The 18695-nt window shown below is 35.8% G+C and overlaps 2 protein-coding genes across 2 annotated transcripts; one reads left to right on the top strand and one right to left on the bottom strand.

Moving 5' to 3' along the window:
- Positions 1–8033: 8033 nt before the first annotated feature.
- Positions 8034–10194, bottom strand: LOC104242542 (uncharacterized). Its single transcript, XM_070170592.1, has 3 exons — positions 9987–10194; positions 8645–9862; positions 8034–8236 (listed from the first exon to the last, which is right to left on the bottom strand). Exons 1-3 carry the CDS (start codon positions 10192–10194, stop codon positions 8034–8036), a joined length of 1629 nt encoding a protein of 542 aa, XP_070026693.1.
- A 527-nt stretch (positions 10195–10721) lies between these two features.
- LOC104242543 (uncharacterized) lies at positions 10722–16207 on the top strand. The gene is made up of 5 exons (XM_070170591.1): positions 10722–11118; positions 11243–11596; positions 11710–12306; positions 12869–13104; positions 16040–16207. Exons 1-5 carry the CDS (start codon positions 10722–10724, stop codon positions 16205–16207), a joined length of 1752 nt encoding a protein of 583 aa, XP_070026692.1.
- Positions 16208–18695: the final 2488 nt, after the last annotated feature.

Genomic DNA, 18695 nt, shown 5'->3' with positions numbered 1-18695 from the left:
AAAAATACGTGGGTATTGATAAAAATCAATGTAACCATGCATTGATTGTGATTAATGAGTTGACTTAATTAATAGAAAAAATTATCAAATCAGGTGAAGATTTTCAAATCATACCGCCTAGGTATCTAATTCCATGTCATATTATTTTAATATTAATTATATTTTATTGTTTAATACGGTGTGCAAAAATATAATAAAATCTATACAAACTCAAAGGATATACATCATATAGTAACAAAGAAATTGTTCATTCGAATTATTTTTTTTAATATTTTTTTTTTATATATAATCATAAGATATTTATGTTTATTAATTCAAATATAATAACCAATTAATTAAAAATTTAAAATTCAAAATATTTTTAGTTAGAAAGGTGGTTTATTTTATCTTACAATGCCACTTGGCTTTTTGTAATTATGCTACTTGGCTTAATGAGATTGTTTTTTTTTTCTACTTTTAATTATAGATAGATTAGTGTAATGCAACTGCATGAGTGGGTCTTTTGGTAGGGGTGTTGAAAACCGACCGAACCGTACCGCACCAAACCGATTTTTAGGTTTCTTTTAAAAAAATCGTAGATTTTTATATAAATCTATAACCGTACCGATAATTAAGGTAGATTTTTTATTTTATAAAAATAAACCAAAAAATACCAAACTGTACTGAGTAAATTTTATATGTGGAAAATATATTTATATAGTAAGTTTATAAATAATAAAGCATTAAATTTTTCTTTGGGCCTTGAAATTATGAAAACGGTTACGAGCCAACAAGTAATTAAACTCAAAATACTAATTCCTAAAACCTATTATGCTACTTCTACTTAAACTAAGTTATTTCAAATATCTGTATTAGCAAGACACAAAGCATTCTAGCTATTATTATTAGCAAAATACAATGTATTGAATATGTTTCCTTTCATACAATTTAGATTTATCTTTTTGAATATTTAATCTTCTAAAAACTTTATTCTTGAGTCCCAGCTTGGTTAATATCTTTCCACTCGTGTGATTTATATTTTCTTTGCTTTTACTTGGTTTTTTACGTTGCTGTAGAATAGTTGATGGATCTATATTCTAGCCATCTTTCATGTTTTTTTTTAATTCATCACCCTTTAAACAGAAAGAATGTGTAGAGAGTTTTGCTAAGTCCTATAAAAGAACGTATATTCTATTGCATTCTACTTCTACTGGTAAATTTTACACGATATTTAAAAAATACCGAAAATTAACCGAACCGTACCGATACCGAATAGAAACCGACATGATTGGGATGGTTTGGAAATGTCTAATTTTGGTTATATATAATAGAATAACCGAAAAATTGGTATGGTACAAATTTTATAAAATAACCGGTCGAACCGAACCATTGATACCCCTATCTTTTGGGACGCGACATATATATTTTTTTTTTCTTATTTTTCATCATATATTATACTTATTTTAGATTTGTTGCATTTTTAATTACGCCTTATATCATGAAATGCAGCGAGCATTTTGTTGATAAATTAGAATAAAATGAAACTTACTTGTTAACTAATTTATGGAATATATTATAATTGGCGTGCTATTCTGCTGACTTATACTTGACCATGATTTGGCACTAACTTATAAACGACTAACTAATTCGTAAACTAAATCTCCCACAGTTCCATCTAATTCCACAGAATTAATGGTAAAAATAGCACGGTATAGCCAGTTTTCGGACTGGTCATTCAAAAATAGCCAGTATTTACGAAGTCAATGAAAAATAGCCACTATTTTGCTGTAACAGAGACAGGTCCAGCATAATATATTGGACTTCGGTGCACCTGTGTATGAACTCCAGCATATTATGCTGGACCGGTATTTGCTGACTCCAGTATAATATACTGGAGACTGGAGCACCGGTGCACTAAACTCCAGTATATTATACTGTACAATTATACTTGCTGGAACTCCAATATATTATGCTGGAGTTCTAGTGTACTTATGTTGAAACTCCATCATATTATGCTGGAGTTCCAACATACTTATCATGGAACTCTAGTATAATATACTGGCGTATTTTTCGGGTTTTGAACAGTGTTTTCGTCAAATTTATCTTTACGTAAAAAGTAGCTAAATTTCGATTACTTTTAAAACTGGACTATTTTTGAACGACCAGTTGTAAATCTGGTTATTTTTGAATTTCTCCCGAATTAATGGCAAAAATCTCAAGGACGGCCCATGTATGATTAAGACCTTAAGCAAGTAATTTTTTTTTCGTTTTTTGCCGGAAATTCAGATTTTATCAATGTAGCCAACTTGTTACACACAAAATTATATTCAAAATCACGTGTGAACAAGTGAAAGATCCATGCATCATTATGATTTAAATCATACGAAAATATAAAAAAGAAATAAAGGTCTAATCTCTCTTTTTATTTAAAGTTGTGGTCAATTCTTAGACTCCACATTTTGATTGTTTGACTGACTTCACTTTGGTCTCGCTATTGCTTTCCGACCCGACACACATGGACTGATTGCATACATATAGTGAATAACGATATATATACATGCAAAAATGAAATTAAATAAAATACGCTCTTTGAATAATTTGAATGTTGTATTAATTATTCCTAGCAAAATTAAAATTGAATTCTCGTTGTTCAAATTCCACTATATATCCTGTTGTTGGCTTGCCCATTTTTCACGTTCAAAATTAGAGAAACTTAAGATACATAGATTTGATCGTTGGTAGCTTATGGCAGAAGTAACTTTCTTCACTCATCGAAGCTCTTCCACCTCAAGAAAAAGACCCCCCCAAAAAAAACAAGGAATTTAAAATAAAAATTAATTGAGTGATAACTCACCTATAGAATTATAATCTTGCATTCAGTAAGTAATTGTCACCATCTTTCCCTTCACCTTATACCAAGGCGTATCTCACTAAGAGAACAATAAAAACATATCCAGTATAGTTTCACAAGTGGAGTCTGAGGAAAGTAGTGTGTACACAGATTTTATCTCTACTTGGAGAGGTAGAGAGGTTGTTTCCGATAAACCCATCGGCTCAAAGGGCAGCCCGGCGCACAAGGCATCCCGCGTTCACGAACTTTACCGAGGAAGGGCCGGACCCCAGAGGGTGTGATATAGACAACATATCCTAATGCAAGCATTAATACATGGCTGTTTCTACGGCTCGAATTCATGATCTATAGGTCACACGAAGACAACTTTACCGTTGCTCCAAGGATACCCTACAGGTCACTAAGAGAAAAAAATAAAAACAAAAGAAAAAAGTTAAAAAGGTAGAAGATGCATGGAATATAATATGAAGTTAGAAGGAGAGTTCCCCATTTTTCTTTCCCAAAAATGTAATCCGTGATGTCAAAGTTCCAACTGCTGGTGCTCAAAAATTCAAGACTTGAGTGGACATCAAGGAACAATCCAAAAGCTGAAATAAGAAAAGGTTTTAAAAAGGAGAAACGCATGGTTACCTTTTTCTTCTTTTTGATGGCCATTACCAAATATAAATAAAATAACAAAAGACATCATTAATTAATTAGGTTATATTATAGCCACTACTTGAAAAGACATTTTCTAGATTACTAAAGTGGCTTATTCAGCCAAAATGAGCTAACAAGAACTGCTGAATTGAATTAGTATGCTCTTTTTAAAAAAATAAAAAGCCTTAGTTCTTGGAATTATGCTCATATTCGTCCTCTAAATAAATCAGAATCAAAAGAAAGCTGCAATAAAACAGTGAGGTTATTTAGAAAGTTCACTGTGTTTAATGCATATGAGTGTATTGTCACTGGCATGAAAATTGAATCTTATGACATAATTAAGACACTTTTCTTATATATACAATTTAAAAGCTAATCATTGCTTTTCTCTCCATTATGGCAATTTGAGAAGATGCCAAAGTTTTTCAATGTAGACTCAACAAAAGTTTGGTAGTGACAACAGAATAAAAGATGATGAAAATGACCCTGATTTTTTTTTTTTGTGTGTGTGTGTGGGGGGGGGGGGGGTATGTCCTTAAATAAGGAATTGGGGATGTGATATTTTTGAAAGTTCAAATACATGAGATTTTTTTGGAAGAATAGGGATTGAATTTGATGTAAGTAGCCAATCATAACTGGAAAGGTATTTCTATTTTAGAGTGTAGGGGCAATAATATGTCTTTTCCACAAAAGGCAAAAAAAGTAGTAGTAGCAACATATCCTAAAAGGATTTAATTTGTATTTACTGACATTGCCATGAAAATTTACAATGCCAGTATTATTTAAAATGCTCTAGAATATTATTTGTCTTTATCTTTTAGGCTTGGAGGGAAGGATGCCGGAGGTCTATTTGGAAACAGTCTCTCTACCTTAGGGTAAGGGTAAGGTCTGCGTACACACTACTCTCCCCAGACCCCACTAAGTGGGATTATACTGGGTTGTTGTTGTTGTTGTTTTAGGTTACTAAATATTCTGTACTTCTATGAATAATTACCTTTCGAAAATATAATTACAGTGAATAGCACAACAACAACAACAACAACAATAACAACGACCCAGTATAATCCCACAAGTGGGGTCTGGGGATGATAATATATATGCAGACCTTACCCCTACCCCGAAGGATAGAGAGGCTATTTCCAGGAGACCCTCGGCTCAAAAAGCAACAGGAGCCGATATATTAGTACCATAAAAATGCATAATACAATAACAGCAGTATAAGAGATATGAAATATGACCTAATTACAGTAAATAGCACATGTAATTATTTTTGAAATGACCTAATAGCGTAAGACTAAACTCATACGAAAAAGGGGAGCTTCCGTCCAATAAAATGGCCTAAGGTCCAAAAAAACACACCGTGTATAAAGAGAAAAATGGGCAAGGCATTGATTTTTGACCATTCTGTGGTTTACTGCCAATCTTTGCTCCATAAAACTCTGTCTTGCAAAATCTTATAAGTCTTAACCCCTATTTCTGGGTACTTCATTAAACATACAAGACTGAGACCGTTGAAAATGTCGGTAGAATTTTTTTGTAATTGTAAAACAACCTCAGAATGAATATAACAATAAGACTCCTATGATAGTAACTAAATTTATTATTTGTGGATCCGGAGTTAGAACTTAAAAATGCCACTTTGACAACAAATGCAAGGAATTGAATGTGACACACGATAGTGTAATGTTGGTATATCAAAAGGGAGTTGTCCCATATCAAAAGGAACTTAGAAATGCTCACTCTTTCACTTTATTTACAATTATCCTTTAGTGGGCTAGTAAAGATGTTAAAATTGTATGGCGTGGCCAGTTTTACTTGTGGCTATCGAAAAATAGCCACCGATCCACATGTAATCGATTTCTAGCCATTTTAATTTAAAATATATTGGTAAATAACATAATTGCCCTTGACCTTTCTAACATACTGTTTAGTTACTTTTTATCGCCGTTCTCTTTGTTTTTACAACAATTGTACGGATTTCGCTTTCTTTAGAGAGCACTTTTCTTCGAATCTTGTGTGCCTTTCGTCTAATTTTCTTCAAAATTAGGGAAAGTTTTATTTTTTACGATAATGTGTTTGAATTTTTGTTGTTATTAATGGTTCTTTAGGTTTAATTTTGATTTCCGTACCGTTAGGGTTTAAATATTTGTTGTATTTTAACTTTTACGATTTTTTTCTCTGTTCATTAGTTTGTCTTATTTCTTGTAATTTTGTCATTATGTTATAAGTTTTATGTTGTAATGTTGTATTCTTATTTCTTGATTCATCCACATTTTAGATTTCTCCAGTTCTTGTCAAATTTTATTTATATTTTTGTCTACTATATTATACTGAAAGTCTGTCATATGAATGTTTATCTTTCAATATAATATACTGGAAGAATATTATAATGTAGTTGAGTTTTGTTTCATTCTAATTTTGCTTACTCACTATAAATTATGCTGGAAATGTTGCTTATGAAGGCATATAAGCTAATATATTATAAAGGAGAAGTTGAAAATAGTGAAAACTTGGTATCTAGTACAATTTACTGGAATTAAATAATTTAATATTTTGTTTCATGTATATTACACTGGAGGTATATATTTTTAAACCATAATGTCCAGTATTTGATACTGGACTTGAAATTCCAGAATGTTTTACGCTAAATTTGACTAATTTTGGTTACTCTCTATAAAATATGCTGGAAATGTTACTTATGAAGGGATATAAGCCAATATATTATAAAGGAGAAATGAAAATAGTGAAAACTTGGTATCTTGAACAATTTACTTGAATTAAATAATTTAATATATTTGTTTCCTGTATATTACACTGGAGGTATATATTGTTAAATCATAATCTCCAGTATTTAATACTGGTGTAACGACCCAACCGATCGTTTTGAGCTTTTGCATTTCGCTCGCCAGTTCTCGGGCATGACTTGCCCTGTGTAATGTAATATGACTTATGTAAATCGTTGATTTTGGTTTTCAGGATAATCAGAATAAATTTGGAAAAAAACAGTTCTCAGCTGAAGCTTGAAATTCGAAAGGTTTGACCAAGATTTGACTTATTTGTATATGATCTCGGATCGAAATTTTTATGGTTGGGTTAGCTCCGTTAGGTGATTTGGGACTTAGGAGCGTGATCGGAATGCATTTTGGAGGTCCATGGAAGGTTTAGGCTTAAATTGGCGAAATTGAGATTTCGGTGTTTTCCGGTTGATAGGTGAGATTTTGATATAGAGGTTGGAATGAATTCCGGAAGTTGCAGTAGCTCCGTTGTGTCATTTGTGGCATGTGTGCAAAATTTCAGGTCATTCGGACGAGATTTGATAGACTTTTTGATCAAAGGTGTAATTTGGAAGTTCTTGACTTAGGCTTGAATCCGATGTGATATTGGTGATTCGATGTTGTTGTGAGCATTCCGAAGTTTTGAACAAGTTTGAACGATGTCATGGGATGTGTTGGTACAATTGGTTTGAAGTTCCGGAGGTTCCGGGTAGGTTTCGGGATGTTTTAGGCCAAAAATCATAGCTGTAGCAGGTCCAGAAGGGTTGCAGGCCTCGGAACTCACCAGCGCGGTCCGCACAAAACGAAGTGCGGCCGCGGTAGGTGCTGTGCGAACCGTAAAAAATACAGTGCGGCCGCGGTGGGGAATACTTCACTGATTGGCCGCAGTCGTTTTTGTGCGGACCACACTGGTTTTGTGCGAACCACGATTTTTTGTGCGGTCCGCAGAGGTAGAAATCTGTGGGGTACTCTATAAATATGAGGTTTTGGGTTTTATTTAATTTTTTGACCTAGAGAGCTCGGATTTTGGCGATTTTTCAAAGGTTTTTCAAAAAATTCATCGGGGTAAGTGATTCTAACTCAGATTTGGCTAGAATACATGAATCTATCATTGAATTCATAATTTAATTCGTGATTTGGGATGGAATTTGGGAAGAAAAGTTGTGGAATCTTTCAAAATATAAAATAATGATTTGAAGGACCAAATGGTACCGAAATTGGATAATTTTGGTATGGTTAGACTCGTGAGGTATGAGGATTCTGAAAATGTAAATTTTACCCGATTCTGAGACGTGGGCCCGGGGCTCGGATTTTGGTAATTTTGGGAATCGTGCCCTTTGTTGATTGTTTTCACTTGGGCTTTGTTCCCTTAGCATATTGTGACGTATTCGTTCTGATTTTGGAGAGATTCGACGCGCGTGGAGGCCGATTTGAGGGGCAAAGGCGTCGCGAGCTAGAGATTTAGCCGGTTCGAGGTGAGTAATGATTGTAAATGATGCCCTGAGGGTTTGAAACCTCGAATTGGACATCGTAGTGCTATATTGAGGTGAGGCACATGCTTGATGACGAGCGTTGGGTCGTGCACTATTGGGGATTGTGACTTGGTCCATCCCGATTGATGATTTTACCGCGTATTTGACTGAAACTTGTTTGCTTTCATCATGCTTTGGGCTGAATCCACCTTTGGCTTCATAACCATACAAAAAGAAGAATCCACCTTTGGCTTCATTCACTGCTCTCATAATTTTATCATAAACCGACTTTTGTTCAACTGTCAAATTCATTAATAATTATTGATGTTCCTCTAACAGAGAACGACGATTATAACGCAATTCATCATGGATTAACCTATTGTTATGGTCAACTTCTTCCTCATTGTAAAGAGGTCTTTGCATTGTTGGAAAATCATGAAAACTTCTTCCACAACTTTTCAAAACTTTTTCCAACTTTTGTAAACAACGATTTTTCAATTCATCATCTGTTAGCTCTGCCTCTGAAACAACAAAAAGAATTATTGAATTTAAATAACAATAATATAAAAAAAATATTACATGATTTTGCAAATAAGGTACATTTAATTTAGCTTTTTAGTTAGGTTAGTTGCTTATAATAATGATTTACACAACAAAGAACTTATGAATGCTATGTCGTGAAACTCCATATTATCTTAAACATAAAGGTCATAAATTAAAGAATATCAATTATAAAGAATTAAGTGCAAACATATATGATAAGAGCAAGATTGCTGGAATCATTTTTTCGCTAGAATTTGTGTAGATTAGTTTCCTCTTTATAAGTATATATTTTTAGAATATACAATTGAATAATCTATTTATATTCTCATATGCATACTGAAATTATGTAAAAAAAATCATAACTGAAAATATAAGTTTGAACATACCTGGATTAGCCAGTAAGACTCTTTCTTCATGGAGGATATCTTCTGATAATAATTGCCATGTTGCTTGCCAAACATTTTCTGGTCGTGACATCGAATTCGATAACAACAACATAGAAAATAATTGCCTAAGATACGATGGCATACCCCAGCTACTTGCCTCCTTTATGCAATCCACATATTCTTTGTCATCATCAATTAAACCAAGTGCAAAACATGCTTCTCTAAATGTATTATGATCATGATTGTTGATTCTTTTAAGATTTTCATAACATTTTGGACCTTTAATGACATTCAACAACAACCTGAGGTAGTATAGATCGCCAGTTCCAGGCGGAACAAAGAAAATCCTTCCAATTGAAAATGCAGAAGTTTTTCTTTTCTCCCATCTTTTCAACTTTGGTTTCCACACAAACTTAAGGGGAAATTCTGCGTAAGTTAGTTCTCTTGCTTCAGAAGATGTTTTATTTGTCTCAAACCAACTTAAAAACATCGATTCCCTTACAGTAGGTCTACTGGCAACTTCATCAATCGGATCATCATCAGAGAATATGACATGTTGTTCACTTGGAAGATGAAATGATAGTCTTTCCACAAAAGGTTGTCTATAGTGAATAGGAAACTTGAATATTCTCCAAGTAGCTTCGCAAGGTGATATGTATCGACAATCATAGTACATATTAATTTCATCAACAACCGATGAACCCTCCTCTTGCACACTTATAGAAAAAGCGGTGGTAGCACGATCATTTCCTTTGTTAACATATTTAAATAAGTACTTAATTGATCTCGATTGATTGCACCACTCCACATTGATATGAGCATCATATTTCAATAATAAGAAACGATTGTGCGGCACCACATACCTGTTGTCCAAGTCAATACCATCCTTCTTGATAGTTCTTCCATTATCCCTTCTCTTATAAATAGGATAACCATCTTCATCAATTGTGGTGGACTCAGTAAACCTTTTTGGAAAATGCTTTGTACATCTCCCATTCTGCATGCAAGGGGAAGATTTTCTGGCAGAACCACATGGGCCGTGCATCATGAAACTTTTCACGGCCCTATAATAATGAGGATCAACTGTTTCATCTGGAATTTCTGCTGTTATTATTTGATCAATATCACCAACAGTTGGATATTTGTTATGCTCATGAAGAAAGAGCAATATATGAGCATGAGGCAACCCTCGCTTTTGGAACTCAATTGTATAAATCACTGCATGAAGAAGCAAAATGAATTTATAGGATAAATAAATAGTTTTTAATCTATATTGAAAAATTATTCCATGCAAAATCAGGCATATTGTTTAAATTATAACTTCAAAAGTTTATATTCAAACCTGATTTTACTGCTCCAAACACTTTATTGTCTCGCAAGTCCTTTATCAAACGATCCAATTTGATTTTAAATACCCTACTTAAGATGTCTGGACGATCCTCAGGATTTAAGCCCCTGCTCGTTACATGTCTTAGAATCTCGGGCCACTTCGGATTGCAAGTGAAAGTGATAAAAAGATCAGGGTATCCATCCCATTTGCATATCGCCATAGCATCTTAATAATTTTGAAGCACATATCGTGCACCACCTGTGAAGCTTGACGGTAGAATAATTCTCTTCCCTTGAGATGAAGGAGTAGTTTCTCCATGCAAAACGGCTTCTTTTAATCCTTTATACATCGCAACTCTCAATTGTTTTTGATGAGTCCTATAATACTTCAATCGACCAGATTCAATCATTGTATATGCATCAACTAAGAATTGCTGAAATAATCTTCTTGCAGATACAATTGTTGGAACTTCTGACTTTCTATTTTGAATTTTGTATCTTGAATATCAATTATAAAGAATTAAGTGCAAACATATATGATAAGAGCAAGATTGCTGGAATCATTTTTTCGCTAGAATTTGTGTAGATTAGTTTCCTCTTTATAAGTATATATTTTTATAATATACAGTTGAATAATCTATTTATATTCTCATATGCATACTGAAATTATGTAAAAAAAATCATAACTGAAAATATAAGTTTGAACATACCTGGATTATTTCAGCAATTCTTAGTTGATGCATATACAATGATTGAATCTGGTCGATTGAAGTATTATAGGACTCATCAAAAACAATTGAGAGTTGCGATGTATAAAGGATTAGAAGAAGCCGTTTTGCATGGAGAAACTACTCCTTCATCTCCAGGGAAGAGAATTATTCTACCGTCAAGCTTCACAGGTGGTGCACGATATATGCTTCAAAATTATCAAGATGCTATGGCGATATGCAAATGGGCTGGAAACCCTGATCTTTTTATCACTTTCACTTGCAATCCGAAGTGGCCCGAGATTCTGAGACATGTAACGAGCAGGGGCTTAAATCCTGAGGATCGTCCAGACATCTTAAGTAGGGTATTTAAAATCAAATTGGATCGTTTGATAAAGGACTTGCGAGACAATAAAGTGTTTGGAGCAGTAAAATCAGGTATGAATATAAACTTTTGAAGTTATAATTTAAACAATATGCCTGATTTTGCATGGAGTAATTTTTCAATATAGATTAAAAACTATTTATTTATCCTATAAATTCATTTTGCTTCTTCATGCAGTGATTTATACAATTGAGTTCCAAAAGCGAGGTTTGCCTCATGCTCATATATTGCTCTTTCTTCATGAGCATAACAAATATCCAACTGTTGGTGATATTGATCAAATAATAACAACAGAAATTCCAGATGAAACAGTTGATCCTCATTATTATAGGGCCGTGAAAAGTTTCATGATGCACGGCCCATGTGGTTCTGCCAGAAAATCTTCCCCTTGCATGCAGAATGGGAGATGTACAAAGCATTTTCCAAAAAGGTTTACTGAGTCCACCACAATTGATGAAGATGGTTATCCTATTTATAAGAGAAGAGATGATGGAAGAACTATCAATAAGGATGGTATTGACTGGACAACAGGTATGTGGTGCCACACAATCGTTTCTTATTATTGAAATATGGTGCTCACATCAATGTGGAGTGGTGCAATCAATCGAGATCAATTAAGTACTTATTTAAATATGTTAACAAAGGAAATGATCGTGCTACCGCCGCTTTTTCTAGAAGTGTGCAAGAGGAGGGTTCATCGGTTGTTGATGAAATTAATACGTACTATGATTGTCGATACATATCACCTTGCGAAGCTGCTTGGAGAATATTCAAGTTTCCTATTTACTATAGACAACCTTCTGTGGAAAGACTATCATTTCATCTTCCAAATGAACAACATGTCATATTCTCTGATGATAATCCGATTGATGAAGTTGCCAGTAGACCCACTGTAAGGGAATCGATGTTTTTAAGTTGGTTTGAGACAAATAAAACATCTTCTGAAGCAAGAGAACTAACTTACGCAGAATTTCCCCTTAAGTTTGTGTGGAAACCAAAGTTGAAAAGATGGGAGAAAAGAAAAACTTTTGCATTTTCAATTGGAAGGATTTTCTTTGTTCCGCCTGGAACTGGCGAGCTATACTACCTCAGGTTGTTGTTGAATGTCATTAAAGGTCCAAAATGTTATGAAGATCTTAAAAGAATCAACAATCATGATCATAATACATTTAGAGAAGCATGTTTTGCACTTGGTTTAATTGATGATGACAAAGAATATGTGGATTGCATAAAGAAGGCAAGTAGCTAGGGTATGCCATCGTATCTTAGGCAATTATTTTCTATGTTGTTGTTATCGAATTCGATGTCACGACCAGAAAATGTTTGGCAAGCAACATAACAATTATTATCAGAAGATATCCTCCATGAGGAAAGAGTATTACTGGCTAATCCAGGTATGTTCAAACTTATATTTTCAGTTATGATTTTTTTTACATAATTTAAGTATGCATATGAGAATATAAATAGATTATTCAACTGTATATTATAAAAATATATACTTATAAAGAAGAAACTAATCTACACAAATTCTAGCGAAAAAATGATTCCAGCAATCTTGCTCTTATCATATATGTTTGCACTTAATTCTTTATAATTGATATTCTTTAATTTATGACCTTTATGTTTAAGATAATATGGAGTTTCACGACATAGCATTCATAAGTTCTTTGTTGTGTAAATCATTATTATAAGCAACTAACCTAACTAAAAAGCTAAATTAAATGTACCTTATTTGCAAAATCATGTAATATATTTTTTATATTATTGTTATTTAAATTCAATAATTCTTTTTTATTGTTTCAGAGGCAGAGCTAACAGATGATGAATTGAAAAATCGTTGTTTACAAAAGTTGGAAAAAGTTTTGAAAAGCTGTGGAAGAAATTTTTATGATTTTCCAACAATGCCAAGACCTCTTTACAATGAGGAAGAAGTTGACCATAACAATAGGTTAATCCATGATGAATTGCATTATAATCGTCGTTCTCTGTTAGAGGAACATCAACAATTATTAATGAATTTGACAGTTGAACAAAAGTCGGTTTATGACAAAATTATGAGAGCAGTGAATGAAGCCATATTTGGGATTCGTGCCAACTATTTGACCCTTTGGGGATTTTTATTACCATTTCCTCACTGTTTGACTTATTACTTGAACTCAGTCCCGTTATTTTCCACTGTTTTACTACTCAGCCAATTTTACTCAATTTTGAGACTTAAATGATATTTTAAATGATGTTTTGGGCTGAGAAATACTGTTTTATGATTGCCCGTGGGGCTTATGAGTATTTTTGACTGAGTAAGGCCGAGGGCCTAGTTGTAAGGAAACACTGATATTGATTGAGGCCGAGGGCCTGAGATATGTACGCCACGAGGTGTCTTGTTGATATTGTTTATGAGGCCGAGGGCCTGAGATATATACGCTACGAGGTGGCTTGATTGATATGAGGCCGAGGGCCTAGATTTGATACCACGAGATGGCTTGATATTGCGTTTGGGCCGTAAGGGGCCCCCCGGAGTCTGTACACCCCTAGTGAGCGTGGGTACCCATTGTGATGTGAGACATAGCCCGAGGGGCTTATATTGTTCTATGTGATAGCCCGAGGGGTTGATATTGTTCTATGTGATTGCCCGAGGGGCTGATACCGTTCTATGTGATTGCCCGAGGGGCTGGTATTGTTTTGAGATATTGCCCGAGGGGGAGAGTTGTTGACATTGTGCCCGAGGGGTGAACCTTTATATGTTTATCTTTCAAATTTACTTGTCATTTTACTTGTTAAACTATGGTATTTGTGCCCGAGAGGCAGATTTCTGTGCTTATCTGCACTAACTGTTTTTGGCATTCATTTGCGTAACTGTTGGAAAAGTCATTTTCAAAGAAGTTTAAACTGAGCCAAAATATTCTAAAGAGATTTTATAGCTTCACTGCTCTCTTACTGGTTTGAACTACTTCTATACAACATCTTGGTATGCTTTTCGTGATTTCTTGCCTTCAGTCTTTATTTACATTTTTTACTCACTGAGTTGGAGTACTCACTTTACTCCCTGCACCTTGTATGTAGATTCAGGTATTTATACACCTGGTAGCGGGTTTTGGCTGATCGAAGGCAGAGTCATCGAAGTTTAGTAAGATAGCTGCCGACGTTCGCAACACTGCTTATCTCTTTCTTCATTCATTAGTCTGTATTTATACACTCAGACTTTCAATTGTATTTATACCCTAGTAGATGCTCGTGACTTGTGGTACCCCGGTTAGGGCTATGTTGGGTTGTAGTTCTGTACATTATTGGCATTATTCGCTACTTAGTATTGCTATATCATGTTTTAGACTGCTTTTATGTTATTTAACTGTTTAAAAAGTGAATTGGGTTTAATTGGCTGGCCTTGTCTTCATGAGAGGCACCATCATGACCAGGTCCGGGTTTAGGGCCGTGACAAGTTGGTATGTGAGCTTAGGTTACATAGGTCTCACGAGTCATGAGCAAGTTTAGTAGAGTCTTGCGGATCGATACGGAGACATCTGTATTTATCCTCGAGAAGCTGCAGAACCTTTAGGAAAACTTCACATTCTTGAATTCTAATCATGTGTCTTTGATTCAGCTTGAAAAGTAACTCTTGAATTCCTTCCACGCATTCGTATGCGCGCATGAGCCCTCAGTATCAGATGTGCCTCGATAGTTTGTGATTCCCTGATCAAGGCGTGATATGTGATCTCTATGACTTGATGTTGGGCCAGTCTAGAGAACTTGAGGCCAGATCTTTGCCTATAGCTTGAGCACCGAGGTGTTAATTGTGTGAACAAGAGTTTTTGAACTCATATGTTCGGTAGTGTCCCTACTAGTGGGAGTGATAATTGGATAACTATGTAATGAGATTGCTAGTACTGTGAGATGTATCCATATGATTTGGAGGCGACGAGAAGGGTCTACTAGAGGATAGAAGAACTATTAGGTGCTAGAATTCCATTTTAATTCGAGGTATAGCCCCGAGTTATGGGCGTGTGAAAGATCTTTTCATGTTTCCTAGTTGTGAGTGAAGTAAATTTCATGTTGCGGTAAGAGTTCAGACTCAGGAAGACTAAGTGACTGCGTACAGTTTATGACGGTGGAAGGTATACAGAAATGTTAGTTAGAGGCAAAATAGGTGGGTTGTCTCCTACGAAGTGTTCTGAGGTTGTGCAATCCTTATGTATCTGTTAGAAGATCTCATTTGCGAGTGAAAGATATGTGTTGCAATTTAAATTGGGTCGCTTAGAGAGTGGGTGTAACTGTTCCGAGAGTGGAATGCGAGATTTGCAGAAGAGTTAAAATTTTAGATGATATGTGTTTCCACAAACTTATAAAAGATTTGAATTTAATCTCACTATGGTATTATGGCATCAATAGAGTATAATCATTATGAGTTATTAAGTGTGTGTTGATCTATGGCTTCGAGCCAAGTGGGGGAGTCTGCTATTGATTAGGCGATTGCACGGTTAGGTGCTAGGGTGAATCAGTTATGGCTTGCGGAAATTGAGACTGAGGATGGCTCGAGTAAAGGAAAATTTTGACAGAGATTATATTATGCTACATAGGGTATGAGAATCACGGAATGTCTTGAGTTGTTGGTAATGGATGCTCGGTGCATAGAGCAGGAAGTGGCTTGGTTGTTCTAGGATGAGGTTACACTCAGCGGTGTCGGAGTGCTATTGAGGCATGGATGGTTCTGTTTGTTTGGTCAGGCTAATTGCAATTTGAATAGAGTGAATGACTCTCGAGAATGGTGCTAATGTGTTCAAGATTCTACATGTAAATGGGGAATTTTAAAGTTGTATATGTGGTTAGAAACTGAGTTTTCATTGGAAGATGTCAAGACTTGTGGTATTTTCTATATTAATTATGGGATTCTATGTATCCGTATCAAGAAGGTAAAGGTAACGGATTTAGATTCGCAGGAAGTTTTCTCAAAGTAAAGCATTTTGAATGTGGTGCTTTTAGGAATATTTAAGAGAGTATTCAGCGGCTTATGAGTCATGGACGATGTGGTTTTGTGCTTGGGTCTTGCGTGGTGAGTCTGGGTTGAGGAATTTTGGCATTGTAGCAAGAAGAAGTGTCAAGCTGACGGTAGATCAGAGGGAAACTCAGATAGATGGGATAACGTGGTAGTAGGCCAGATCAGTATGGTAAGGATATGATTAGTTCCTTGGGTGATTACGAGGTAACGAGTCTCTGCTGGTGTTTCGCGGCAATTCTTTTGGGTTATAGTGACATGCGTAACTCGGTTGAGTTAGAAGGATTCAGTCCTAATGAATTAGTGTTGTGCAAAAGGAATCCGGGGAGTTCTAGATGGTTTCCACCACAGTTAGAGAGGTATATTTCTCCTATTGGCATAAGGAGCATGGGATGTATAGTGGTTCTCTTCCAGATGGGATCAATGGGAAGTTCTTGACTAGTGGAATGCATAGTTGCTTGTGGTTCGAAAGGGATATGAAGTTCTCATGGTTATCCTAGGATGGTTTGGGTTATGCGGTATGTTGTGAAGGATTGAGAATCACGTGTGTAAGGTTGAGGTTCGACTCTGAAAGGAAGGTCACAAACTCTTAGGCGGCGGGCAGTTTCAGACAATTAGAGGAACGAGCTTCAGATAATTAGAGAAAGGGTCTTCGAATGATTAAGGAAATGGTATTGATAATTTGGGGTGATTTGACGAGGGCATATGTTTCAGCAAGGGCAATGTGATTAAGTTGATGATACTTCGGTAGTATTGCAGCATTTTTCTTGTTAGATCGACTGTTGATATTCGAATTTGCTCGGTGGCACAAAGGAATTCTAGATTATATCTCGTGGAATGATTAAGTATTTGAGGTGTGGTATGCATTCGGATAGCTGGATTGGGACCAAATATGTTGATTCATGGACCATATGGAGTTGGAGATGGGAAGTTCTCATATTCAGGCTATGTGGTGGTTGTGAGTCGTATGTATCGGCACTGTTTAGTGACTATCGGGATTTGGAGACCCAAGCGAAACTTTTGTTGCTTGGTATGTTAGATTTTGGATGTGATATTGGGTTCAGATTGTTTGTCTCTATGTGGTGTCATTCTGGACTATTGCACTAAGGCGACACTGTTGGCTATGCTGGAAAATGTCACGGATTGTGTGGCGAGGTTCGACGGATTATGTCCTAGTGGAGTGGTTTTATATTTCGAAGACCCAGCAGACGACTGGGAAGGATTGTCTTTCTTATTTGGGCTTTCGTGATGGATGTCAGTGTAGAGGCTTCTACCATTGATTCAGTTCCGGTGGTGAGGGATTTTTCGGATATGTTTCTTGTGGTGGGGCATGTCATCGGGCAAGGTTGTTGATTTCGGTATTGATTTGATGTCGGGCACCGTATCGTATGGCACCGGCAGAGTTAAAGGGGTGGAAGGAGCAGCTTCAGGATTTCCTTGATAAGGAGTTCGTTGGCAGGCCAATATGGATGCGTATTCTAACTTGAGTAGGCTTGGTTGCCTCCGAATTGTATTGTTGAGAAAGGTGTTGATTCGTCGGTTATTGAGCTTATTACTAATCTGGGGAGATCCATAAGTTACCTTTCTGTGTTGCGAGATGTTATGATTTGTTGGTTATGGGCACATATGGTGCGGTTCTATTGGGGTTTCATAGTGGAAGTCGAGCGGGAAGAGTGATTGGGTGTTGCTCGGTGAATGGAATATCGATTATGTCCTTTCGGGTTAGTGTGGTGTATGTTCATTGCTTCATCGTGGGTATGATAATATGCTTTGGTTCCAGACATTGAATTGTGCGTGGTTGTCGATTTCGAGCAATGTGACTTAAGGTGGTTCATGTGTAGCAGTGTTGGATAGGATCGCACATCGCAGCGAATTTATGTGGAGGTATGACCTTGCGGGTTAGATTCGTGTGTTCTGTTCCTATGATATGAGACGGGTTCTCAGCCTTGTATTGTGGTGGTACTGGTGAACCTGAGGCACAACTCTTTCATTTGAGTCATTTTCATGATTTGAGTATGTTCGAACTGTTACGTATTGGTGCGTGTATTGTGCAAGTTATGGCTTAGGCCAGTATGGATGTGTCATGTCACCAGAGTAACGTGTTGGATTAGAGGAGATCATTGGGGATCATTAATAAATACGAACGGATTCGATTTCAGCATGTTGGAAGGATAATACCGAGCTTTGGCTCAAAAATTTGCCGTGGTATTTGCCAAAGGAGAAGTGGCTTCATGAATGGTTGATATGAGAAATAGTTATGGCTTACTGTGTGGTTTATTTATCAGTGGAAGTATATGAAAGTGTTGGAATGAGATTTTAGTTGATAAGAGGTTTTCGACCGGTATTCGGTTGTTGTGAGCAGTTGCTGTGAATAGAAGTTATCGATACAAGCGTTTGAGTTATGTGGTTTATCATGAAATAGCATCCGATATTGCAGGTATGGGTTACTACATCTAGTTCGGGCTTATTCACAGTATAAATGTGAGATTCTGATCGTATTGATGATTTTAGAAGTGGAAATGTGGTTCTACGGTTTATGGGCTAGAGTGGATTGTGAAATTTCAGTTACAATGTGTTATGGGACCTATATGAGATAGGGTGACATGGGATCACCCTCGGGTATATGCATGGTAAGGTTATTCA

This window comes from Nicotiana sylvestris, chromosome 3 (assembly GCF_000393655.2).
Source record: "Nicotiana sylvestris chromosome 3, ASM39365v2, whole genome shotgun sequence".
Taxonomy (NCBI): Eukaryota; Viridiplantae; Streptophyta; class Magnoliopsida; order Solanales; family Solanaceae; genus Nicotiana; species Nicotiana sylvestris.
This window is presented reverse-complemented; position numbering and strand designations above follow the sequence as displayed.

Excerpts from the sequence above, each read along its gene's own strand:
- LOC104242542 (XM_070170592.1), bottom strand. The coding sequence starts at position 10,194 with ATGGCGATATGCAAATGGGATGGATACCCTGATCTTTTTATCACTTTC. Across the intron at positions 9,863-9,986 it reads GTTTGGAGCAGTAAAATCAG|TGATTTATACAATTGAGTTC; the intron begins GTTTGAATATAA and ends TTCTTCATGCAG. Across the intron at positions 8,237-8,644 it reads AGTCTTACTGGCTAATCCAG|AGGCAGAGCTAACAGATGAT; the intron begins GTATGTTCAAAC and ends TTGTTGTTTCAG.
- LOC104242543 (XM_070170591.1), top strand. The coding sequence starts at position 10,722 with ATGATTGAATCTGGTCGATTGAAGTATTATAGGACTCATCAAAAACAA. Across the intron at positions 11,597-11,709 it reads TGGTATTGACTGGACAACAG|GAAATGATCGTGCTACCGCC; the intron begins GTATGTGGTGCC and ends ATGTTAACAAAG. Across the intron at positions 12,307-12,868 it reads GGATTGCATAAAGAAGGCAA|AGGCAGAGCTAACAGATGAT; the intron begins GTAGCTAGGGTA and ends TTATTGTTTCAG.